The following is a 25,991-nucleotide window of genomic DNA, read 5'->3' on the forward strand; positions in this document are numbered from 1 at the left end:
AGAGCAGCTAATTTGTAAAAACAGGGTGTTAACCCTATGTCTGCTTCCATGAAGGCAGGAAGTAGGTACACTGCAGATTTATTGCAGGATTTGTATCAGCTGTAACAAAGAAATGTTTTTCAGGTCTTGTGAGCAATAGCGGAGCCGCCGCTGCGCAGGGCAGCGTGGCGGCGGCCTCCACGTCCCAGCCGGCGGTTCCCGTAACTAACACAGAGCCGCCGGCGCAGAGCAGAGCGGGCGCCGCCGCGGCTGACAGGATGGCGGCGGGTCCCGCTGCTCAGCCGGTGGGCTTCCGTGTGCAGGCGTGCATGGATCAGGGACCTGGCCTCTCAAGGAGTCAGAGGCAGAGGGTCCTGCGCACGCGCGCGAGGCGGCAGGAGCTTTATTCCCTAAGGAGGCAGGTCAGCTGATCCGACGATCAGCTGACCTAAGTCAGCCAATCACTTGCTAACTTTAGCTCCAGCCCCCTGGACGGGCTGGTGGAGCTGGGCTTCAGCATTTAAGCCCACTGTGTTCAATTGCTCACTGTCTGCTGTCGTGAATACACTGTTGTGTTAGCGCTCAGACCTTAGTGCAGTGCCCTGGTGATGATACTAAGGATTTCACACCTTAGCTTAGGAATATTATTGTATATTGATCTGTGTTTAACTCTGGCTATCCCTGACTACTCTATCTCTTGCTGATCTTGTACCTTTGCCTATCTGATCCTTGTTGCCGACATCTGCCCGTTTACCGATTACTCTTCTGTCTTCCACTCCTGTACCGCTGCTGTCATCTCTGTTGCCGAACCCTTGCCTGTCTGACCTTTCTCCCTTCAGTGGAACGTCTCCCACTGGAGGGTTATCTCTGAGGCTTGCCTCTCCGAGACGCCTGCCCCAAGCAGACGATTACTGCTAGGGGTCGAGATTCCTCACTCTGCCTGGTTAGAGGATCTCACTCACGGGGTTCCCATTCAGAGGTAACCACACCTCTGAGGAATTACCGTGAGGTGGATATTTCCACACTTCTGTGATTTTACTGTCTTTATTGTGTTACTTTTGCTGCCGTGCCCAGAGGTTAGCAATATATCTGTATTATCGATGATTCTGCAGATCACCAATAATCGGGTATATATCTGTATTCTTGGTGATACTGCAGATCACCAATAATCAGATTCTCTCTGTGTGCTAACATCTATCATGACAGGTCTGCTTTAAAAGGAAGCTGTGAGAAAGCGCGGAGGAGCCGCCGCCATGAGCCGGCGGCGGGCGGCTCCTTCCGCACTCAGCCTTGTCTCGCACGGAGAGGCAGCCGCCTCCTCGCATCATGAGGCGGCTGCCTCCGTGCATGAGGCCGCAGAACGCGGCGAAACCGCCGCGTTGGGTGCGGCGAGTAGCCCGCAGGTCCCCGCTGCGGAGTCACCGCTGAGCGGGGCTGCGCTGGCTGGGACTCGTAGTCCCTCTAGTTTTAGAGTGACGCGCGCGCGCGCACTCAGGCAGGGGATATATGGCAGCAAGGAAGGGGTCAGCTGACCAGGCTGGTCAGCTGATCCTGGCTCCACACCTCATTGGTCCAGCACTTAGGGAGGTGCTGGAGAGAGGATATGTATATATACTGCTAGCTGTTCATTTGTTCCTTGTCTGGCGTTGCGTTCACATACGTGGGAGCACCCAGATCCGTTAGTCAGATCCGTTAGTGTGCCGGGACCAGCTGGAGCTGTAATCCTACACTAAGCTAGATTTGTTGATAGCTTAAAGTACTAGTTTGATTGTGATTATTTGTTATGACCTTTGCCTGCCTCGACTATCCTTCTGAACCTTGACCTTGTACCTCGTTATCTCTGATACTCCGTTGCTGAACCCAGCCTGTACCTTGACTCCGCCTCTGCCTCCTGATTTTGTACTCCGATATTTCTGATACCCCGTTGCCGAACCCTGCCTGTACTTTGACTCCGCCTCAGCCTCTCGATCTTGTACTTTATCTGTCTGTGTGTGTACGACCTGGCTTGTCCGACCTCGAGAACCGACCTCACCATTGGAGGAGGTTCCTCGTTCTGTTAGTAACCCTTCCGCCTGAGGGTGACTTTCAGAAGATACTTCCTGCTAGCAGTCTGACTCCTCCCGTCTTGGAGAGCTCAGGGTTGCGGAAGTAATCTGTACAGTACGTCTTACTGTACTGAGGCCTAGTCCTCTAAGTTTTACTGTTACACCTAAACACTACACTCTACTCCGGTGAACAGAGGTTAGCTAGTATATTGGATTATCGGTGATACTGCAGATCACATATAATCTAGTATACGTCTGTATTCCCCGTGACGCTGCAGGTCACCGGTAATCAGACCTCTCTGCGCCCACCGATCGTTACAGAAGCAAATACGTCAGCCTCCATATTTCTCTCACTTTAGCTTTAGTATCCAATAGACTCACTGCGTCTTGGTGAATGAAGGTAAAGTGGAGGTACTTGGAACCAAAAAGACATCGAGACAAGAAGGGACTATGACACCGAGTCCCAGAAAAGAAAGCAGAACACAAGTGACAAGGATGTTAGTAACAGTAACAGACAGGGAAGCAGAGGCATCTCCAGCTGATTGCAGATATAACCCAAGTACAGAAGGACATGCAAAAACAGGTGGAAAAGAAGGAAGCCAAACAAGCATTTGAAAGGTCTTTATTGGATATGACATACAAATAACATTGACATTTAATGATTTTCTGTTTGTACCCAGTGTAAGTTACAATTGATCATTTCAGTTCTACAGAAGCTATCAACTGTGATGACTGTAACAAGCTACCCCGTTGGGATATGGAAAACCAGATTCGCAATATTTTTGCAGTGGGCCTAAAGGTATTTAAAAGTCCCCAACTGAAAGGTCTCCATATAAATCCACATAAGCGAAAAAGTAACACCCATACTGCAAGTTGTTTGGCAATGCAAATCATTCCTTTATGCCCTTGTAACCCAAGGATCAGGGCCGCCAATAGGGCATCACAGAAGGGGGGGGGGTGTATGGGGCCCGAGTGATTCTGGGGCCCGATGAGCAGTGCCACACAACCCAGGCCCCAGGGTGGGAATTCATAAAACAAAAAAAAAGTAGTTCAAGCCTTTTATTGTTTTAATATTGATGATTTTGGCATACAGCTCATGAAAACCCAAAATTCCTATCTCAAAAAATTAGCATATCATGAAAAGGTTCTCTAAACGAGCTATTAACCTAATCATCTGAATCAACTAATTAACTCTAAACACCTGCAAAAGATTCCTGAGGCTTTTAAAACTCCCAGCCTGGTTCATTACTGCTGTCCAGAAGGCCATCATTGACACCCTCAAGCAAGAGGGTAAAACACAGAAAGAAATTTCTGAACGAATAGGCTGTTCCTAGAGTGCTGTATCAAGGCACCTCAGTGGGAAGACTTTGGGAAGGAAAAAGTGTGGTAGAAAACGCTGCACAACGAGAAGAGGTGACCGGACCCTGAGTAAGATTGTGGAGAAGGACCGATTCCAGACCTTGGGGGACCTGCAGAAGCAGTGGACTGAGTCTGGAGTAGAAACATCCAGAGCCACCGTGTACAGGCGTGTGCAGAAAATGGGCTACAGGTGCCGCATTCCCCAGGTAAAGCCACTTTTGAACCAGAAACAGCGGCAGAAGCGCCTGATCTGGGCTACAGAGAAGCAGCACTGGACTGTTGCTCAGTGGTCCAAAGTACTTTTTTCGGATGAAAGCAACTTTTGCATGTCATTCGGAAATCAAGGTGCCAGAGTCTGGAGGAAGACTGGGGAGAGGGAAATGCCAAAATGCCTGAAGTCCAGTGTCAAATACCCACAGTCCGTGATGGGCTGGGGTGCCATGTCAGCTGCTGGTGTTGGTCCACTGTTTTATTAAGGGCAAGGTCAATGCAGCTAGCTATCAGGAGATTTTGGAGCACTTCATGCTTCCATCTGCTGAAAAGCTTTATGGAGATGAAGATTTCATTTTTCAGCACAACCTGGAACCTGCTCACAGTGCCAAAACCACTGGTAAATGGTTTACTGACCATGGTATTACTGTGCTCAATTGGCCTGTCAACTCTCCTGACCTGAACCCCATTGAGAATCTGTGAGATATTGTGAAGAGAAAGTTGAGAGACGCAAGACCCAACACTCTGGATGAGCTTAAGGCCGCTATCGAAGCATCCTGGGCTTCCATAACACCTGAGCAGTGCCACAGGCTGATTGCCTCCATGCCACGCCGCATTGAAGCAGTCATTTCTGCAAAAGGATTCCTGACCAAGTATTGAGTGCATAACTGAACATAATTATTTGAAGGTTGACTTTTTTTGTTTTAAAAACCCTTTTCTTTTATTGGTCGGATGAAATATGCTAATTTTTTGAGATAGGAATTTGGAGTTTTCATGAGCTGTATGCCAAAATCATCAATATTAAAACAATAAAAGGCTTGGACTACTTCAGTTGTGTGTAATGAATCTAAAATATATGAAAGTCTAATGTTTATCAGTACATTACAGAAAATAATGAACTTTATCACAATATGCAGATTTTTTGAGAAGATCCTGTATATATATTTCTCTACTAAAAATGTGCTTGATTGACTCTAAACTTTATTCCCATCCTTTACATTTTTAAATTGATAGATTATTAATTTTAAAATGGTAATATAAAGGAAAATGAACCAGGATAAAAAGGACCAGTGCGGTTTGAATTATAAAACAACATATTTTTCTTATGAAATATTTATGGTATGCCTGGCTAGGAGTGTGACGGGGCGTAATCAGGGGTGTGGCTTAAGTGTCCCTCTTTCTCATTTCAAAAAGTTGGGAGGTATGTATAAACTGTTAAAGCTGCAGTGTGCTGAATTGTAATAGAAATAAAAAAAAAGCCTGGTCCCTGCAGGGGTGGGTTGGTGGGGGGGGGGGGGGGGGGGGTATAAGCCTGCGGTCCTCAAGAGGTTAAGAGAGAGTCTGGCATGACTGGCTCTGTCTTTTTAAACTGAGGTAGTCTTTAAGATATATCAGGTAATTTTCAGATTATAAGAAAGAGCTCTAATTATAGTGATCTAAATGAAAGCCTTTTAACAAGTTCCACAATTACATCAGGTCTATAATTATGAACTCCTACATCTATAGAAGAGTATTTTTTCATGAAGAGGGACTCCGTTATACACATTTGTTACTTAGGCTATCGATACATAACCACAAACTCAGTGAATGTGCTGCACCAATCAGATCACTGCATGCGCCATGCCATAGAGAACGTAACACGTTGTGAAAAGAGAAAAGAATGGCTCATCAGCACCGCCTATAGTATAAGTATATATCAATATTTATTAGGACAACAAAATCAAACATACATAAAACTACTTAAAATGACAAACTGTATCCTCCCCTGATATATAATTTGTATAAATTAACAATTGAGGATCTCTATATAACTATGTACTTTGGATAGGTTAAATATTGAACCCCCCAGTACTAGAGATGGCCTGAACCTCCAATTTTTGGTTCGCGAACCGCAATAGACTTCAATGGGGAGGCGAACTTTGAAAACTAGAAACATTTATGCTGGCCACAAAAGTGATGGAAAAGATGTTTCGAGGGGTCTAACAACTGAGTTTTTGCATGCTTTAAAACATCTTGCATGTGTATACATCAATCAGGGAGTGTAATTAGAGTACTGCTTCACACTGACAGACCAAACTCACTGTGTAACGCACCGCAAACAGCTGTTTGTGTTGTGACAGCTGTGCTGGACTGGTGCGCACCATGGCGAGAGTGCAGGCAATAGCGGTTTTCAAGCTCATATGGTTGCCAGGCTGAGGTAGCTCAATGACAGAACAACAGTGATTGTTCAGCTGATCGAATTTGGTCTGTCCACAATGAAGCAACAACCTTATTATCTTTGGTGTGCCACCCTGAGACACTCATGTAGCCGGCGGTCATTGCTTCATTGTGATACGTAAGCCCCTTCACCGCGGCAAGGTAACGATCATGAAGGGGAATTGACACATGTACATGCCTTTTGTTTTGTTGTTGCAGCCGCAGTGCAGCCAGAAATATTAGGCAGGCATGTACACGCACCAGAAAAATTATTATAGCAGCCGCTGCTAGCCTTAAAAATTCAGGAATCCGCCTGGAGTCCTAGTGGACCCTATTGCTGGTGGCGGAGAAGGCAGTCAAGCGGCCTGCAGGCAGAGATGCTGTGTGGAGACCGACTTAGTCATGGGGCAGGCAGGCACACGGCGTGCAGGCAGAGATGCTGTGTGCGGGGACTGACTTAGTCTATGGGCGGGCAGTAGCCCTCCGGGATCCATGCCTCATTCGTTTTGAAAAAGGTGAGGTACTGAACACTTTTTTGACTTAGGCGACTTCTCTTCTCAGTGACAATGCCTCCAGCTGTGCTGAAGGTCCTTTTTGACAGGACGCTTGAGGCAGGGCAAGACAGAAGTTGGTTGGCAAATTGTGACAGCTCTGGCCACAGGTCAAGCCTGCGCACCCAGTAGTCCAAGGGTTCATCGCTGCTCACAGTGTCTACATCCACACTTAAAGGACATACGAGCCCAAAAACGTAAAAAAAAAGTGAAGTACCTTAATCACGTTTAAATGCACGGAGGATGCCATCCACGCCCTCCGTGCAGTTCCGCCGGGTCCCCGCAGTGTAATAGCCACCCGTGCCACTCCCGACCCCACAGATGGGGTTGGGCTCTCCTTCCTCTCCTTGGGCTCGATTCACAAAAGAGTGCTTACTGTTAGCACGGCCGTTTTCGCGCGAATTTTCGCATTGCGTGCAATCGCGAACTTTCGCGCGAAACAATAACGTTTTCGCTCTCAAACGCGAATTTTACCACGAAATCGATAACGTTTTTGCGCGCGCAAAAACGTTATCGTTTCGGCCGTGCTAACAGTTAGCACTCTTTTGTGAATCGAGCCCCTTATGTGCCATGCAGAGTTCATGTGTTTTTGAATTTCCCGAATTCAAAGCCGAAATGAGATTGCTGCCGTTGTCACACACCACTTTGTTAATCTCCAGTTGGTGCGGGATCATCCACTGATCCACCTGTTTGTTAAGAGCAGCCAGGAGAGCTGCTCCAGTGTGACTCGCCGCTTTGAGGCAAGACATGTCTAATATGGCGTGACATTGTCGTACCTGTCATGCAGCATAGGCCCTGGGGAGCTGGGGCTGTGTAGCTGGAGGAGATCGCAGCACCAGTAGAGTTGAACTGCCACTCAGCCAAGGAGGAGGACGAGGACAGCGAAGAGGATGTAGCAGAAGGAGAGGAGGTGGCAACAGGCCTGCCTGCAAGCTGTGGCGGTGTCACAAGTTCTGCTGCACAGCCACGTACTCCCTGCTTGCCATCATTTACCAGGATGGCCCAATGGGCTGTGTAAGTAATGTACCTGCCCTGACCGTGCTTGGCAGACCAGGCATCCATGGTCAGGTGGACCCTTGACCCAAAGCTATGTGCCAGAGATGACACCACTTGCCTCTCAACTTCATGGTACAGCTTGGGTATCGCCTTTTGGAGAAATAATTGCGGCCTGGTATCTTCCACTGCGGTGTCCCAATGGCCACAAATTTTTGGAAGGCCTCAGAGTCCACCAGTTGGTATGGTAACAGTTCTGCCAAGCCAGCTGTCAAACGCCGGGCAAGGGCGAGACTGGCAGACATTGGCTTCTTTCGCTCAAAGATTTCCCTCATGGACCCCTGGCTGCTGTTGTGGGCAGAGGAGCAGGAACAGCTCAAGGTGAGAGGCGGAGTGGAGGAGGGTGGCTGTGATTGTGAAGGTGCAAGGGAGAAAGCAGCTGAAGATGATGCACCTGAAGGAGGAAGAGGAGAAGGAGGGTGGCTTTTCTTTTGTGTGTTGCTTTTCCTTAGGTGGTCTTCCCATTGCAGTTTGTGCCTTTTCAGCATGTGCCTTCGTAAGGCAGTTGTCCCTACATGGGTGTTGGTCTTTTAACGGCTCAATTTTTGGAGGCAGAGAGAACAGAAGGCATTGCTCTGATCTACAGCAGACACACTCAAAAATGTCCAAACCGCTGAGCCCCCCTGTGGTGTGGGCACTATGGTGGCCTCAGCAGCCGACGTTGAAGGGCATGTTGGCTGGCTGTCCATAGGTGGTGATACATGGCAACAGACACTGCCACCAGCTGTTTCTGACGATGAGCTTCCCCTGCTTCTTTCAGCAACTTGTCTTCTACTACTCCTCTCTGACTCCTCCTCTGAACTGTCCCCCTGTTCATCACCTCTATTGGGAACCCACGTGGCATCCGTATCATCATAATCATCCTCCCCAGCTTCGCTTGCCTCAGACACCTCATAAACTGCACCAACAGCAGGTACTTCATCCTCCTCCTCCTCACACATGACATCCATAGTGTCGCTTAACTCAGACAAATGAGGTGGTGTAACTTGCTTAGCATCTTCATCTTGTTGTAACAAGAATGGCTGTGCATCAGTGATTTCCCCACCAAATAACTCCTGCGAAGTGTCAAATGCAGCAGATGTGGTGCTAGTAGTAGTGCTGGTGGCTGCGGAAAATGAGGTGTTCTGTGTTAAATAGTCAACCACGTCCTGACTATCTTGGGAGTTGATGGGACGTGCCTTCTTCTGAGCACTGTACTTTGGGCCAGGGCTGCACGAAATCAGGTCAGCACAACCTCGAACAGACCTGCCGGGTGGACTGCCTCTGGGACTGCGCCCCTGCCTCTGCCTCTACCTGTTTTGTCCATATCGGGGGGATGAAGTGAAAGGTATGCACTGACTTGACTAATACATTGTGCAGTCACACAGGTGCAGTGAAAGGTATGCAGTGACTGGTATTACAATACAATGTGCAGCTGTCACACAGGTGCAGTTAACAGGTATGATCGGAGTGGTATATTACACAGCATGCGGTCACACAGGCACTGTGAACAATTATGCAATGATTGGTATTACAAATGTGCACCTGTCACACACATGCAGGTACCGGACAGGCACAGTGACACTGTGTGCGCTCAAGTAGGTAGGTAGGTGCACTGCAGGGAACAACAGGTAGGTATATGCAGTGATGGGTATTATAATGTGCACCTGTCACAGTAGTAATTATACTACCAAGGGGCCAAAGGCCAGCTGCAACTGACTGACAGGGCTGTATATAATGCAAGTGGGCCACACAAAAAAAGAAAAAAAAAAAATCGATCACAAGAACAAGATTAGCTCTCAAAAGATGTTGAGGGGTGCTTTTTTAGCAATAAGAATCAGCAAGCAGCAAGCTAACAGGCCTACAAGAGCTTAACTAAGCTTTCCCTATGTGAGTCTGCAGCAGCTCTCCCTTCTCTAATTACTGCAGGCACATGAGTGAGTGAAAAGCCTGACGCTGCCTGCCTTTTATAAGGCAGGGTGGGGCTCCAGGAGGGAGTGTAGCCTGATTGGCTACAATGTGCCTGCTGACTGTGATGTAGAGGGTCAAAGTTGACCCTCATGATGCACTATGGGGGCGAATCGAACTTCCAGAAAAGTTTGCGGTTCTCCGCGAACGCAAACCCCGGAAGTTCGCCGGGAACCGTTAAACGGCAAACACTTCGGGCCATCTCTACCCAGTAATGAACCCAGGTTTAAGAAAGTGCTTATAGTAGCACTATAGAACATATAATCGTATTATTATCCATTGAGTCAAAGATGGATAAGGATGTATTGGGGCCCTAGGCAAGGTAGTAGATTTGGGTGCCCCTTTTTGGTAAGCTGAACTGGGGAGATGTCAGAGAAGGTGGCTGGTGTGCCTATTGACACCCACCGGGCCTCAGCCACCTGCCTAGGTTGCCTGGTGGAGGATCCTGCTCTGCATTGCGTACAATAACAGTGCTGGATATCTTGAGGAAGCGGTACGATGCATGTGAAGCCTGTCATAGGGGTTTCTTACCCACCTGTTCCTCCCCTGCTCTGCGGACCTCGGATTTCAGTATCCTGTACCCGGTATAGTATCTCTTTGCACACTAGTTTGCACCTTATGCACCCGTATGCCCAGGCCTAGATTTACATCACAGGAGCAATAGGCAAAAAAGGACTGGCACCCAAGACTTCGCCCTCCATGAACCTAAAAACCCCCAACGCAACGCACTGCAAGTGTGCTGGCTGTCCCAGCTGTCACTTCTCCCTTACTTCGCTTGCCTGTCACAGATAGCTACAGATTCCCTTTAGTATTAGGTAGCCAGAGCTATCCTCAGTATTCCTTAGCTAGAGGTACTCCTGACAGAAGGGACATCTGGTAAGTGGAATGCCGAGACGCGAGTGAATAACCTCATTTACACTCCGTTTGCGACTCTGCATAGGTGAGGTGGGAGGGAGGCACTCAGGAAGTGGAGTGAGCTGCCTTTCCATCATCAGGTGCCTGTAGGCATGTGCCTACAGTCAGGGTCGGAATGGGACACAGGGGGCCCACCAAAGAAATTTCAACCTGGGGCCCACACATCCCATGATTGCGGTGAAAAAAGTTTGTGACCATGCATCGGAAAGTGGCCGTGGTCATGATGTATTATGGACAGGGCCAAATGTACATGATCTTAGCAGCATTGTAATTCAGAGACACTGCTGCCCAGAAAAACTTTGCATAGAGTCCCCTCCTTCAATATAAAGTAATGTCCTACTTTGCAGAGGTTGTGACCGCAGAGGTTGCGACCGTCACGCCCTCCATGAACCTAAAAACCCCCAACGCAACGCACTGCAAGTGTGCTGGCTGTCCCAGCTGTCACTTCTCCCTTACTTCGCTTGCCTGTCACAGATAGCTACAGATTCCCTTTAGTATTAGGTAGCCAGAGCTATCCTCAGTATTCCTTAGCTAGAGGTACTCCTGACAGAAGGGACATCTGGTAAGTGGAATGCCGAGACGCGAGTGAATAACCTCATTTACACTCCGTTTGCGACTCTGCATAGGTGAGGTGGGAGGGAGGCACTCAGGAAGTGGAGTGAGCTGCCTTTCCATCATCAGGTGCCTGTAGGCAGGGGCGCTTTTAGGCATAGGCAGTACAGGCCACTGCCTGGAGTGCCACTGGTCCTGGGGGCGCCATGATGCTGGATTAAGCCCCACCCCCTGAACTAAGCCCCACCCTCTGTAGGTGTTCTAATCCTTGCTTCTGCTGCATCTGCTTAGCGTAAATTGCAGGTAGCTGCCACTGTGTCCCCCTGTGCCTTTTGCATCGTTTTTCCCCCTTTGTGCCCCCTTCTGCCTCCTTGTGCCTCCTTCAGTCCCTTGTGCCATGTCTGACGCCCTGTTTGTCCTTCTGTCTCCCTTTAAGCCTCCTTCTGTGCCCCTGTGTCTCCTTATGTTCCCTTGTGGCACTTTTGTCCTCCTGTTTCTCCTTCAGTCCCACTCTGCCTCCTTTTGTCTCCATGTGCCTCTTCAGTCCCCAAGTGCCACCTCTATCCCCTGCACCTTCCTCTGTCCCCCTGTGGCTCTTTCTGACCCCCTTTGTGCTTTTTTCTGCCCCCCATTGTGCCTCCTTCATTCCCCATTTCTGCCTCCCGCTGCCCCTCTGTGTACCTCCTTCTGTCCTCCTGTGACTCCTTCCGTTTCCTTTGTGTCTCTTTCTGTCCCCCACAGGTTTCCTCGCCTGGAGTGACAAAATAGCTAGAGGCACCCCTGCCTGTAGGCATGTGCCTACAGTCAGGGTCGGAATGGGACACAGGGGGCCCACCAAAGAAATTTCAACCTGGGGCCCACACATCCCATGATTGCGGTGAAAAAAGTTTGTGACCATGCATCGGAAAGTGGCCGTGGTCATGATGTATTATGGACAGGGCCAAATGTACATGATCTTAGCAGCATTGTAATTCAGAGACACTGCTGCCCAGAAAAACTTTGCATAGAGTCCCCTCCTTCAATATAAAGTAATGTCCTACTTTGCAGAGGTTGTGACCGCAGAGGTTGCGACCGCATCGGGACCCTTGGGCAAAAAGAGCCCGAAGGGCCCTCCCTCAATTACAGTATTACCTCTCTATTGGTCCTGTGCTCATTATAATCACGTCTATTGATACTTTGAATAGTGGTAATCATTAACAAGCTATTTCCCATCCCCTTCTTGCACCTCTGACACTGTAGTTGCTATTGGCAGGTTTTGGTACGTTGTATCAATTGTTATGTATAGAGTGCTTGGGGGACCCCATTGTAAAATTTGCATTGAGGCCTACAGCTCCTTAGCTACGCCACTGCTCTCAGCATGAGTGATTACCACACTGAGAAGATAATTTTTGTGCTGCAGGCAGCAATTGGAGCTCTGTCAGACAAGGAGGGGGGGCCCACCAGAGACCTGGAGGTGGGGCCCACCGAGGGAAAAAACTGTACTACTGTGGCCTGGTCCGACCCTGCCTACAGTGCCTTATGGTAAATACGGGCCTGCGTATGCCATTCAGAGCCGGCCTTTGGGGGTGGCAAGTGGGGCAATCGCCCCAGGCTCCGCGCATGAAGAGGCCCCGCACCCTCTGCGGCGGTGGGGAGAGCGGGCATAGTAGTTTAAACTCACCTGTCTTCCTCACCTGTCTGCGATGATCGGAGAAAGAAAGGTGAGTTTTAACTACTATGCCCGCTCTCCCCACCGCCGCAGCCACCTACCTATCTAACCTGTACTGCAGGGCACCTACCTATCTAATCTATACTGCAGGCACCTATCTAATCTATACTGTGGAGCACCTATCTAATCTATACTGCGGGGCACCTATCTAATCTATACCAATAATCAACCTATCCAAAAGTACATAATTATATAGAGGTCCTCACTTTCTATCAAGTTATACAAATTTTATATCAGTGGAGGTTACGGTCTATTGTCATTTTAAGTGGTTTTATATACTGTATGTTTGATTTTGTTGACCTAATAAATATTGTTATACATTTACCGTTTTTTTGTACATAAGACCCACTTTTTCTTCACCAAAACTGGGAGGAAATACCTACACTATATTTGTACTAGCAAAATATTTTAAATGTTGCAATAAACGGGACAAATGGGCAAATACAATGTGTGGCTATATCCACATAGTAGAATGATTTATTTTAACACTATATTGCCTGAAAACTGAGAAATAATTAATTTTTTTCAATTTGGTTCTTATTATTCCAATTAAAATGTGTTTAGAATAAAATAATGATAAAATAAGATATAGATCACGTCATTGTGATTAGTAGTGATTAAGTTATTGGTAAAAGAATGGGAGGAGCACTGACAGGTGAAATTTGCTCTGGTCCTAATGGGGTAAAAAAACCCTTGGCGGTCAAGTGGTTAAAAACAGCATAATTCGGCCTCCAGCAACAGCAAATTAAATCTTTCCCACTGAGTCCATAGCGGCCTGGAGGGGGAATAGTAACTAACCCCGCCAGGACTTTTGCAGGATCAGGGTGAGCCCTTTTTTGGCTTACCCCTGCGCCCAAATTTCCCGGCGACATTTTTGCATCTATGCCTCCAAACAGCCCAAAAATATATCACCACAGAAACTGGCAACAACAGAAAAGAGTTCCGACTTACATTATGTTAGTATAACACAACATGAAATCCAGTATTGTAGCAGAGCACACGAAAGCACAGTTAGACACTTACAAGAGTCACATACAACAAAAAGATACATTTATCAGAGAATGTGCAGTAAAGTTACCCTTTGTTCAAATAATTAATTACTTGCTGTAGATGAAAGTTTTGGGTAAGGATCATCCTTTTTTGGGGGAAACTCAATAGATTAACGTAGCGAATTGGCCATTAAAACTATATCTTCCTTATTCAAATCTTTCTGCTTTAACCTTGATGACTAACAGGATACAATACTCTACTACTACTGCCATAGACAAACAATCTGATTGGAGGAAATTTAGAACTGCTATCATCAGCCTAATTGCCATAATTCCTCATCCGTGCTCCTCTGTCAGTAATGAGCTGTTGGTTTACGTTCAGTCTTATACTTTCCTCTGCAGTGTAATAGAATATTTGGCACAAACAGAAACCACGATGTAAACCAGAATCAGACTTAGCAATTCTAATACTTACCAAGCCCCTGAAGAACTCCGGATTTCTCCTTTGGGCGCTTTCTTCTGCCGCGATTTTCCAGGCACGGGAGACCACCAAAATCCTTGAAACAGAGTTTTTTGCTGATGAAGAGAAAGAAAATTGCCAGGAGTACAACGAAGACGCCCACGGCAGACAGGAAACTAATGGCCTCCGGGGTTACTAGGAGAGAAAACAGCACAATCTTGTTAACACTGAAACCAACAAGTCGATTAATAAACACATTTATTTTAGAAGCCAGATTCATTTAAATGGAAGTCCAAGCAAGCTTTTATTTTAAAGGGCAAACAAAGCGAGAGGGATATGGAGGCTGTCATATTTATTTCCTTTTAAAGAGAGTCTGAAGCTTTAAAAAATATCTATTTTTACTTACAATTCCTATAGAGTAGTGTGGTGCTAGCTGAAACGCCGCTATCCCGCGTCGGAATGATGCTTCTTTCCCCCAAAATCCCCGGGGGAAAAATCCGGAGATCGCTTCCTGTTAGAGGCAGAGCTTTCTGCTTCAGCTCTGCCTCTGCTGTGTCAATCGGCGCTGATCACTGCCTCTTCCTGCCCCTCTCAGTCTTCCTTCACAGAGAGGGACGGGGAGAGGCGGAGATCCGTGCTTGAAGCAGAGCTACAGCGGAAATCTCTGCCTCGCCGGGCAGCAAAATCCACGATCAAGAAAGTCGTGTATTTCTGCCCCGGGGATTTGGGGGGAAAGAAGCATCATTCAGCCGCGGGATAGCGGCGTTTCAGCTAGCGCCACGCTACTTTATAGGAATTGTAAGTAAAAATAGATATTTTTTAAGGCTTCAGAGTCTCTTTAAGCAATAGTAGGGGCTTTGCAAAAGCCTAGGGACAAAAAGCTCATCCGCCAAGCTTTTATATTGCCCTCTGATGTATTTATACAGGTTAATTAGATCTCCTCTAAGACATCTTTTCTCCAGACTAAATAAGCCCAGTTTATCTAACCTTTCCTGGTAAGTGAGATCTTCCAACCTTCTGATGACTTTTGTTGCTCATCTCTGTAATGTCCCTTCTGTAATGCAGTGCCCAGAACTAAATTCCATATTCCATATGCTGGAATTGCTGGATTGATGTTGCCCAGGACCTGATTCCTCAGGTCCCATTGCTGGGCCAAGGTTGTACAGATGCAAAATCCGCCTACAGGCTGACAACGTGTTCTGTTGCTATGTGCTGAGGCGGAGGGCTGACAGAGCAACGCAGAAGATGTGATGTCACGCGGCAGGTGGGGAGACCGTCAAGAACAAAGGTCTTGGACACCTGGTGGCAGACAGGTGCTGTTGTATATACATCAGATCATCAGCAGATTATGATCGTTATTGGTCGCCTCAGCTAAATTTAATCTTGCATGTGTACAGGTCTCCAGAGCCCGTTTCCATTACATGTGGATTTGCCCTGCGTTAATCCGCTTGAGAAACGTATGCAATGTTAATCTGTGGGACAGTTTCCGTTCACTGCTGTTTTTTCATACAGATCCGTTCAGGAAAAAATAACTGGATAGCCTGCTGCATTTTCTTGCATCATGCCGTGTTCCGCGTGTGATTTGCATATATTGAAAGTGCATACCTCCCAACTTTTTGAGATGAGAAAGAGGGAGACTTAAGCCCCGCCCCTGCCACACCCCCAGTCACGCAAACCATAACGATTTCATAAGAAAAATATTTTTTTTATGATTCAGAGCACACTGGCCCTTTCTATCCTAGTTTATTTTCCTTCAAATTAACATTTTACAATCAGTAATATGTCAATTTAAAGGATGGGGATAAATCAAACACATTTTTTAGTAGATAAATATATATATTTACATAGAAAGAAGGACAAAGTCCTGAAAGAGGGACAAATGAGGAGAAAAGAGGGACAGAGGGACAAGGCTTCCAAAGAAGCACTGCGCCTCCAAAAGAGTTGTATTTTTTGTGTGTGTTTTGGTGCGAAAAATACAAATGTTATAAAGCTTCCCATCAAACATGCTTCTTCTAGTTAAGAATATTGGAGAATCGAGTGGGAAATCACCCAGAAAATCGAATCTAAATTCGATCAGACAGAAAATCGACTAAAAAAAACAAAACGCATCGTGCGTTCCTAGCATAACAAAACACAACTACAAAACTCCCCATCAGGTTAGTGTCTAGGAGAGATGTCTCAGATCACACTGGCGCGGTGCGTTGGCCTAGCTTTACCACAGACCAACGCTTCACCAGCAGAGCCGGATTAAGGCTAAATGGGGCCCTAAGCAAAGTAACTGATTTGGGCCCCCCCCATCATGTTGTAATAGAATCAGAAGATGCAGATGCACAGCAACATGCCGCACACACCGGGGGCAGCCGAGCTACTGGTTGCTATGGGCAACAGCCCGCTTTCCTCTGTGGGTGCACAATGCTGTGAACAGCAGCTGCAAAATTCAGATTGAGAGATGAATGGCTGGGACATTTGCACTCAGGGGCTGGGGCACCCCTGTGAAGAGAGCGCCAGATATCACAGCAGCAGTACTTTCCCCCTGCATCTCCAGCCTGGTACTAGCAGAAAGCTCTGGACACCGCCAAACCGGAAGCCGTTCCCCAGACAGAATTACATAACCACCCCCACCACTGAACAACCGATTTCCTCCCAAACTAGACAGCCGCCATGCAGCCTCCATCCCAGTGAATACGATAGTCCAGCAGAGAAGGCAGCCGCAGCGGGGGAGAATGACAGCACCAGATGACTCACATTCACCTATTGCGATCCAAGCAATAGAGGTCCCGTCATCCGGAGCCCATCTGTCTCCTCTAGAGTGCTGCCGCTCTGTTACTACTACTATTACTACTTCCTACTTCCTGTCTGATCTGAGAATCCGGATGTTCAGAGCGAGTGGCTGCACTGTAGAAGAGACAGATGGGTTTCAGATGATGAGATCTCTATCGCTTGGATCATGGATAGGTGAGTGAGCGTTTGCCAACTGCTGCTAATCATTCTTGCTGCAGCTGTGGTTCTCTGTGGGAAGGGAGGGCGGAGTGGGCAGCGGCAGAGCGCACAGTAGCAGGAGGGGGACCTAGGAGGAGAGCCTGGCTCTGAATACAATCATCATTTGAAAAGACAAGACAAATAACATTTATATCTCGCTTTTTTCCTGGCGGACTCAAAGCGCCAGAGCTTCAGCCACTAGGACGCGCCCTATAGGCAGTAGCAGTGTTAGAGAGACTTGCCTAAGGTCTCCTACTGAATAGGTGCTGGCTTACTGAACAGGCAGAGCCGAGATTTTAACCCTGGTCTCCTGTGTCAGAGGCAGAGCCCTTAAAGGGACTCCGAGCAGTGCCTGTGGATATGCCTTTAAGCATACCCACAACTAATTAATTACATCTTCACACCTACCAGCATGATGTTTGTAATTATATCCCCCTGGGTTCCTTATATTTCATTGCATTGTGCTGAATCGAGCTGCCGACTTTGGAGAAAAGTCGTCCTGTGGCTGCGATTTCAATCGCGAAAATATCGAAAACTAAAAGGCATAGGGCAGCCGTTTATATATCGTTGGAAAGAGGAGAAAGAGAGCTTTAAAATGATATGCATCTTTCCATAGTTACTGCACTGCTCAGAGTCCCTTTAACCATTAGACCTTCCAGCCACCGCTGAGTGGATGGCGAGGGCTGGTTTATGTGCTGATGGGGCCCCTTTGACTCTGAATGGGGCCCCAAGCAACTGCTTTTGTTGCCTGGTTGATAATCCGGCCCTGTTCACCAGCTCTATAGGGCCTTTCACACCAACGCAAGTGACGTAATCGCTGCAACCTCGATGTGAGCGCATACCTGTGTTACCATGGATTTGCCCGGCGGCGTGCGGGGACCAAAAGTCATGCAAGTCTATGACGACTTGTGTATTTAAAAAAAATTATGCTGAAGTGTTGCAGCGTACATACACGGAAGCGTATTTTAGCAATATGCTTCTGTGCAATTTGTTTCTTTACCCACAGGAAGTGAGCGCTAGAGAGACTTACTTCCTGCTTGGACTGCTGTCAGACCGCATATTAATGCCGAAATCCCGGAAGGCTGTTTTTGGCGTTGCGGTGTGACCCTTGCATCCCACCGCAACGCTACTGTCGGTTAGCAGTGTGAAACCGGCCTGAAGGTATAGCATAAAGCCTACACACGTAAGGACTGTCGCTGGCTGGTATCATGACTCAGTCCCTCAAGGGACACTTTGGAGCCCAGTGTTGTATACCATATCGCTAACCTAAAGCTAAGAAGGGAGGTGAAGGGACGACATACAGGACACAACCGAGCAGCTTCTGGTGGGTGAGCATAAGAACATTGTGTTCTGGGTTCAGTCAGTTAACTTCAGTCAAACATCTGCCCCGCATGCTTGTTCAGGGGCTATGGCTACATGTATTAGGGTTCTTTCACACCATGCAAGTTGAGTTGTGATCGTGGTGCCGACAAAAAGTCGCACCGCGCGTTACATGTAATGATATTACCCGTTATGACGCAAGGGACTTAAAGCGGACCCAAACCAAACATTTTTTTAATTCAAAATATTTAGTTGCACCACTCTGACACATACAAAGATAAATAAACACTCCTTCAAGCCTATGAGCATTTCAGTGCTTGCTTTTCCCCTTTCTCTTTTCATAACTAGGGTTATACAGGTGGCAGCCATTAACAATTCCTCCTTTGCCGGACACCTCATACTCCACCAGTCTGCCGGATTCTGTCCCGGCAATATGAAAGGAAGGGAGGGGTTCCTCCAATAAATGTAAAATATTTAATATTTGTCATTATGCAGCTGAAAAAAGGCTGCTATTTATTATTATAATTTAGAAAATAGATTTTATTTCTGAAATCTTGTATTTTAATTTGGGTCCACTCTAATGGTGGCCATACACGGTACAATAAAAACGTTCGATTTTCCCGTTTATTCGATCTAAATGATCGAATTGAATGAAAGTTGAAAATATTTTTTTTTTCGATCAAGAAATTCGAACAATTATCCCGTTTTTCCGGGAAAAATGATCGGACATGCTGGAAAAATCTTTATATTCGACAGAATAATCTTTATATTCAACAGAATAATCAAACTAAATTATCTAATTGAAAAATTGTACCATGTATGTCCACCATTAGGCTCATTTGCGAGGTGGAAAAAAATAAAATAAAACGCTGCTTCAGTATTTCGGACAATGCATCCAAATCCCCATAGACGTGAATGGCACAGTTAGAGGGATTCGGAGGCGTTATTGCGCTGCACAAGGGCCAGTGTCAATCTCAGAGACGGACCCTCGGTTCTAGTGGAGACCTGCCCTTAATGTGAAAGAGGCCTCAGATCAGCAGGAAAGCCAGGCAAGTTGCATTGTTTAAGACCGGTTTTACACCTATTTTTTGCGTTGCAGTGGGGATGCGATACACCTGCCGCATTCCACCACAATGTAAAAAATGACATATATATGGCCCTGTGGCAGAGTGAAAAGACAGGGCCATCTGCATAGCACCGCCCGTCCTGCAGGGCAGGAAGTACGTTACTGGGAATCCCATTGTTGATGCACCATGCACTCTGTTATTTCCGCTTTGTGCATCGCCCATAGACTTACATTAGCTTGTGCACTGTGTGTTAAGAGCGATGCTTGGCCAAGCAGCAGTAATCAGGCATTGCTGCTCACAGTGAGAACTTGCTGCAGGTTTCTATTGGGAGTGATAACACCGGGTTACTGCTGCTTGGCCAGCAGGTGATTTCCTCAGTTTTTCCACCTCCCAGTCCGACACTGTTGCCAGGGATGCTCACCATTCCTGCGTTCCAAAGAGCCTGCATGCGTCCTATTGGGCGCCTTGCAAGCCTCACAGGAGGAAGTGTGACGGTGTGAGGCTTACAAAGCGACCAATAGGACACGTGCAAGCTCTTTGGAACGCAGGGCGGACGGCATAATCAGAGCCGGGACAAGGTCCTCCAGCACCCAAGGCTGAGACACCAAAGTGTGCCCCTCAATCCCTCCCACCCCAGCCATCACACACTGATTTCTATTAGACTAAGAGGCCCCTAGGGCCCTCAATCCCCAACACCTTAATCTCTAGTTACCTGACTTGCAGTCACTGCCATGTATCTCCTTTTATTATTTCTCTCTGCTTCAAACACAATAGAGAATGATAGCTGAGAGAGTTATGCGCCCCCTCCTACACTGCGCCCGGAGGCTGGAGCCTCTCTCGCCTCTGCCTCGGCCCGGCCATGGGCGGAATTATGGGTAAATAACCCCTTCTATCCCTGCCGCACACCTGTATCAATTAAACATCATTTGAATCACGAGTAATCACTCGCGATTACTCGTAAATGCATCCGGAGTTCATCCCTGGTGCTTGCGGTAACAGACTGCAGCCCTTGCGTCGACTCGGAAACTTCCAGCGCACCACAGTGGACTGTAGTAAGTATGAAAGTCTCCATAGATTTTCATTGCTTTTGCAGCTCCTTGTGGCAAAATAGGGTAACGCAACCCAGATTTACCCTTTTTTAGAGCAACCCAGATAGTGTAAAAGTGGCCTAAAATGAAATAAATATGGCAGTCTCCATATTACTCTCACTTTTGGTGTCTTTATCATTACAATTTAAAGGACCACAATCGCGAAAAAAGTAGGCCGTTAAAATCTGACAGAACCGACCAGTCCTCTTGGGGGATTTTCAGGGTTTTCTTTATTTTCAACAGCATTTGCAAAGCAGTTGCAAAGTCTAACTGACAAAATAGTGTGCAAGTGATTAGGAAGGATGGCTGGCATATTACTATTTTGGCAGTTAAACTGCAGTTCAGGAAATGCTGTTGAAAACAAAGAAAACCCTGAGAATCCCCCATGAAGAGATGGACTGGCCCAAAACCTGTCAGTTCTGTCAGATTTTTACTGCCTACTCTTTTTGCGATAGTGGTCCTTTAAGGGGAAATTCTGATGAACAAACAACTATTACATTTTCTTAGCATGTATTTACATTATAGAACATAACGTAGTTTGTTCTGATTGTTAAGCTATGCCCAGCATTTCATCCATCATTCAAACAAGGTATAGCCCCATGTGTACATAAACATTTCTCCCAGTGGTTTCCGCCCTGCAGATAAGATATTTCCTCATACTCATGAAATAACACGCAGTAGCATGAAACTAAAGGTGCCCATTAAAGTGGACCTGAACTCTCTCAGGAGGAAACCATAGAGAAATCCACCCTGTATGTATTTAGAGAGTTTAGCCTGTATAACCTCATCTGTGACTTAATCACAAGTTGTAATTTGAGCCCTCAGCTGTGTCAGCTGACCACCACGGCAGATAAGCTCATTTGAAAGCAGAGAATGTTACCAATATATCTGCTGCCATGAAAGCAGGAGGTAGACAAACTGCAGATTTATTGAAAGATTTGTATCAGCTGTAATAAAGAAAGTAGGGGAGGGGGGTCCCACAGCAAAAACGTGATTCAAAATTGCAGAGGAGAACAGAAATTGCAGTAAGCCTATAAGAAACCATCATGTGCATTTCCACATGCGATTTCACATTACGGCAAAAGGCACACGATTTTGTCAAGTGTGACCCCTGCTTTAGGCCCTGTTTCTGTGGAATGTAGAAAAAGTTTAAATCCTTGACGGTTACCCATAACCTCCAAGTCTCTGTGAATGAGAGAGGCAAGAAGCCCAACAGTGCAGTACTGTTAGCCAAAGGGATGTAAGCACACGAGCGTAAGTATTACACTCACAAGGGTGGGTTAAAACTTGCAACCACTGTCTGAGCCTGCAGGAATATAACCGTTCCCGCTCCGTGTCACAGATCTGTAGGTGAAGATGCTGGTCGGTCTCGGTCACTTTCCTGGATTAGTTGTGACGACTAAAGGTCCTCGTAACTAAAAAAACCCTAATAGTAATGACTGTACTAAAAAACACGAGTGGAGGTGCCCTTGATGATATGATACTGCTAGATGTTGTATATATGAGAAGCGTCATTTCTTACCTTCTTTCTTAGAAGAACAGACCATTATTTAATGGAAAACAATGTTTATTCATGCACAGTAGACAACGCGTTCCACAGGCTCTGGCCCGCTTCCTCAGGTCAATATAAGTGCCTACAATCAAAACCAGTACATACATAACCTATACATAAGCCCGATTATTGTTGATTTAGGTGATATGGAACTAAGAATTATAAGGTGAACTTTTGGTTAGAGTGCTAGTACATATATATATCCTCAACTTCGACGCACTAACCAATCCTTGCGCAGACCCAGACTCCATGGTCCTGATGTACAACCATGCAGTGTCATCTGCCTATGACGCCCTTGCTCCAGTTCGCATTAAACGGTCTACACCACTTCACAATGCACGGTGGTTTGACAGCTCACTAAAGGACCTAAAGAAAGAAGTGCGCAGACTAGAAAGGAAGTGGCGAAAATCTCAGAATTCAAAAGATAAACACACCCTTGTCTCTCACCTGGAATGCTACCAAAATGCGATCACCAAGAAAAAATCCTCCTACCTATCACAGAACATCGCAAAGGCCGCCAACAGAGCAGCCCAGCTATTCCGCACAGTTGATAGACTATGTAACCCATCCTGCCTAAAGCCTACTATAACTCCCTCAAAGGAGCTATGTGAGAAATTTGCTTGCTACTTTGCTGACAAAGTATCCTCTATTCGGTCTCTCATTCAGTCCACAGCACCCAAGACTCATGCAACTCCTGGAAATAGCTGCAAAAACAACCTAACACCATGGACTGACTTCAAAAGTATTAGTGAGGAAGAGATCTCAGACATCCTCCGCCGCCTCCGCCAGACAACCTGCGACCTGGACCCTGGACCAACTAAACATATGCTGAAATGTCCTGACCTGCTTGGCCCAGCATTTCACAAAATAGTAAATTGCTCTCTGCAAGCAGGGAGGTTTCCTACTTCTTTAAAAGAAGGAATCATCAAGCCCCTTTTGAAAAAACCTTCCATGGATCCAGATGCAATGAGCAGCTACAGACCTGTCTCCAACCTCCCCTTCTTAGGTAAAGTTATTGAAAAGGCTGTCTATCTGCTACTGGAAACCAGGCTGTCAGTAAACAACATCCTGGACCCTCTACAATCTGGCTTTAAAGAGAACCCGAGGTGGGAATTACTAATACTATTGGGGCACAGAGGCTGGTTGCGCACACTAAGACCAGCCTCTGTTGCCCCATCGTGTGCCTCCATGTCCCCCCTGCTCGCCGCTACAGACCCCGCAGTGCTGGCGACACGCAGCGTGTCGCCAGCACAATGTTTACCTAAGTGCTGTCTGTCAGCGCCGCTCCCCCGCCTCCTCCGCATCGCCGCTACCCGCCCGCGTCACTTCCCTACTATCAGCGGGAGGGAAGGGACACAGGCGGGTGCGCCGATGCGGAGAAGGCGGGGGAGCGGCGCTGACAGACAGCGCTTAGGTAAACATTGTGCTGGCGACACGCTGCGTGTCGCCAGCACTGCGGGGTCTGTAGCGGGCTAGCGGCGAGCAGGGGGGACATGGAGGCACACGATGGGGCAACAGAGGCTGGTCTTAGTGTGCGCAACCAGCCTCTGTGCCCCAATAGTATTAGTAATTCCCACCTCGGGTTCTCTTTAAGAAACACCACAGCTGTGAAACAGCCCTCATCCAAGTCTGCAACAATCTGCTCATGGCAAGGGACAGAGGGGAATGCTCCATCCTAATCCTGTTGGATCTCTCAGCGGCTTTTGATACAGTTGACCATGAAATCCAGCTTAACAGACTGCAGGAGTACTGTGGCATCAGCGGATCAGTCCTCCAGTGATTCAGATCATTCCTGACTGACAAAACACAGAGAGTATCCCTAGGACCTATAATGTCCAAACCTACACCTCTACAATTCGGAGTGCCACAAGGATCAATCCTATCCCCTCTGCTGTTTACAATCTACATGTTACCAGGTAGACAAAAGTACCGCTACACCGTACTGGGTGGGACAGTGCAGGAACACGAGTGGCCAAACCCAATGAGCAACAATAGTAAAAGAAGGTCCGCACTATGACTATGATTAAGGACTTGGAGTCCGAAACATGTTAGTCTAAGTGTTTTACCTGAACTGGACATGTCCTGAATAAATTACATTGGAGTGGAGACATCAGTGCGGACCTTCTTTTACTATTGCTACATGTTACCACTCGGTACACTTGTCCAACGACATGGCCTGACGTACCACTGCTACGCCGATGACACACAGCTATACCTGTCCTTCAAACCTTGTGGAACAGACCCTACTCCAAAAATAAACTTTTGCTTAGCTGAGCTACAGGCATGGATGAATGATAACTGGTTGAAACTGAATGCTGACAAAACTGAGGTCCTCTTTGTCCAAAGCCAGTGCTCGCCATCAAAAACAGCTCTATCCTAAAGCAACATCAATCAGGATTGGGAATTCAGACATAAACATCTCCAACCTTGTGCGCAGCCTTGGCGTACTAATCGATGGGGATTTGAGTTTCAGAAACCATATTTCATCTGTAGTTAAATCTTCCTACTTTCATCTGAAGAACATTGCAAAGATTAAACATCTGATTCCCTCAGAGGATCTTCCAACCCTAGTTCACGCCTTCATCACATCACGGCTGGATTACTGCAATGCCCTTTATGCTGGCCTCCCCAAAAAGGACCTGCGTCGCCTGCAATTAGTGCAGAATGCTGCTGCCAAATTGCTAACAAACCAGCCTCGCCACTGACAGCATTACACCGATGCTTCGCTCACTGCACTGGCTACCAGTAGAATGGAGAATACTCTTCAAGATTGGACTGCTGACATTCAAATCCCTGCACAATCTGGGCCCTGGATACATGAAGGACTTGCTGAAGCTGCACCACACCTCTCACAACCTCAGATCAGCAAGTTCTATAAACTTGGTCACTCCCAGAGTGCACCTCAAAAAATCTGGAGATAGAGCCTTCTGTCATGCTGCCCCTACTCTTTGGAACTCCCTGCCACACCTAGGGTTGAGCCGAAATTTTCAAAATTTCGCGTTACTATAATTACGCATGCGAAATTTGCATGAAATTATGGTAGCGTAATTGCCATTAAAATCGTAATTGATAATATCGTAAGCGTAATTTTCAACGCGTAATTTCGCGTTTCATTCATAACGTAATTTCACGTACAACTATACCGTAATTTCGCGTTAAACCATAACATAATTTCGCATTTCTTCGTAATTTCGCGAATTTCGTAATTACTTGTTAGCATTAGCATTAATGCATTAGCCAATCAGAAGCGAATCAGCGGTAGTCAGACGAACGCTAAAATTTTTCCTATGGGAGAAAAGCCCTCTACAAAATGTTATTTGTTGTTGTTGTTGTATATATGTTTTTATTGTAGGCACCTGAGGAAGCGGCCAGAACCCGTAAAACACTTTAAAACCGTGAACGAATAAACATAACTTTTTCCATTAAATAATAGTTTGTCCTGAGAAGGTAAGAAATTGTGCTTCTTATATATACAACATTTAGTAGTATCAAATCATCAAGCATGCCTCCACCAGTGTTTTTTTTAGCATAGGCTGCATCTGATTTATATACAGGTGGTGGTGGGGGGGGGGGGGACTGTCCCCCTAGCGGCAGCCATTATCCTCCTTGTCGGACACTGTCCAGCATCAGGAGCTGGGGAGAACAATCCACTGTCCAACCAAGTCTGCCTGCGGATTGGAAAGAGTTACGGTTAAGCCGAGTTGCCGGCAATGTTTGATGTGATTAACACAGAGAGCTTCTGAAATTTGTAGAGCTTTTGTTACGCAATAAACCTTCAACAGGCAAAGAACTCGTTCAGAGCTTTAATAACACAGGGACAAGCTCTGAAACATGACAGCCCCGTAAAAGGTATTTACAGTGACTGCATAACCAAATCATTCATGAACCACAAAGACATAGATGCATCACTGTTCACCCACTGAAACAGGGGTGTAACTAAAGGGAAGCAGCACCTGCAATTGCGGGGGGGGGGGGGGGGGGGGCAGAGCTGTGGGGGCCCCCACCTTCCCTTCATCCAATA

The 25,991-nt window shown here is 46.8% G+C and overlaps 1 protein-coding gene across 4 annotated transcripts in view; it reads right to left on the reverse strand.

Moving 5' to 3' along the window:
* The window catches only part of SYT16 (synaptotagmin 16), a 150,673-nt gene that overhangs the window by 66,675 nt on the left and 58,007 nt on the right, over positions 1-25,991 (reverse strand). For 3 of the 4 annotated variants that reach the window (XM_068254277.1, XM_068254276.1, XM_068254275.1), the window contains exon 1: positions 13,980-14,065. Coding sequence is in view for 1 of the 4 variants with exons in the window: in XM_068254278.1 (XP_068110379.1) it covers positions 13,980-14,159 (180 nt within the window). In the remaining 3 variants the exon portion in view is untranslated. Of the gene's footprint in view, positions 1-13,979; positions 14,160-25,991 lie in introns of those variants that run through there. The other variant, XM_068254278.1, reaches the window with a different exon arrangement.

This window comes from Hyperolius riggenbachi, chromosome 9 (assembly GCF_040937935.1).
Source record: "Hyperolius riggenbachi isolate aHypRig1 chromosome 9, aHypRig1.pri, whole genome shotgun sequence".
NCBI classification, from domain to species: Eukaryota; Metazoa; Chordata; class Amphibia; order Anura; family Hyperoliidae; genus Hyperolius; species Hyperolius riggenbachi.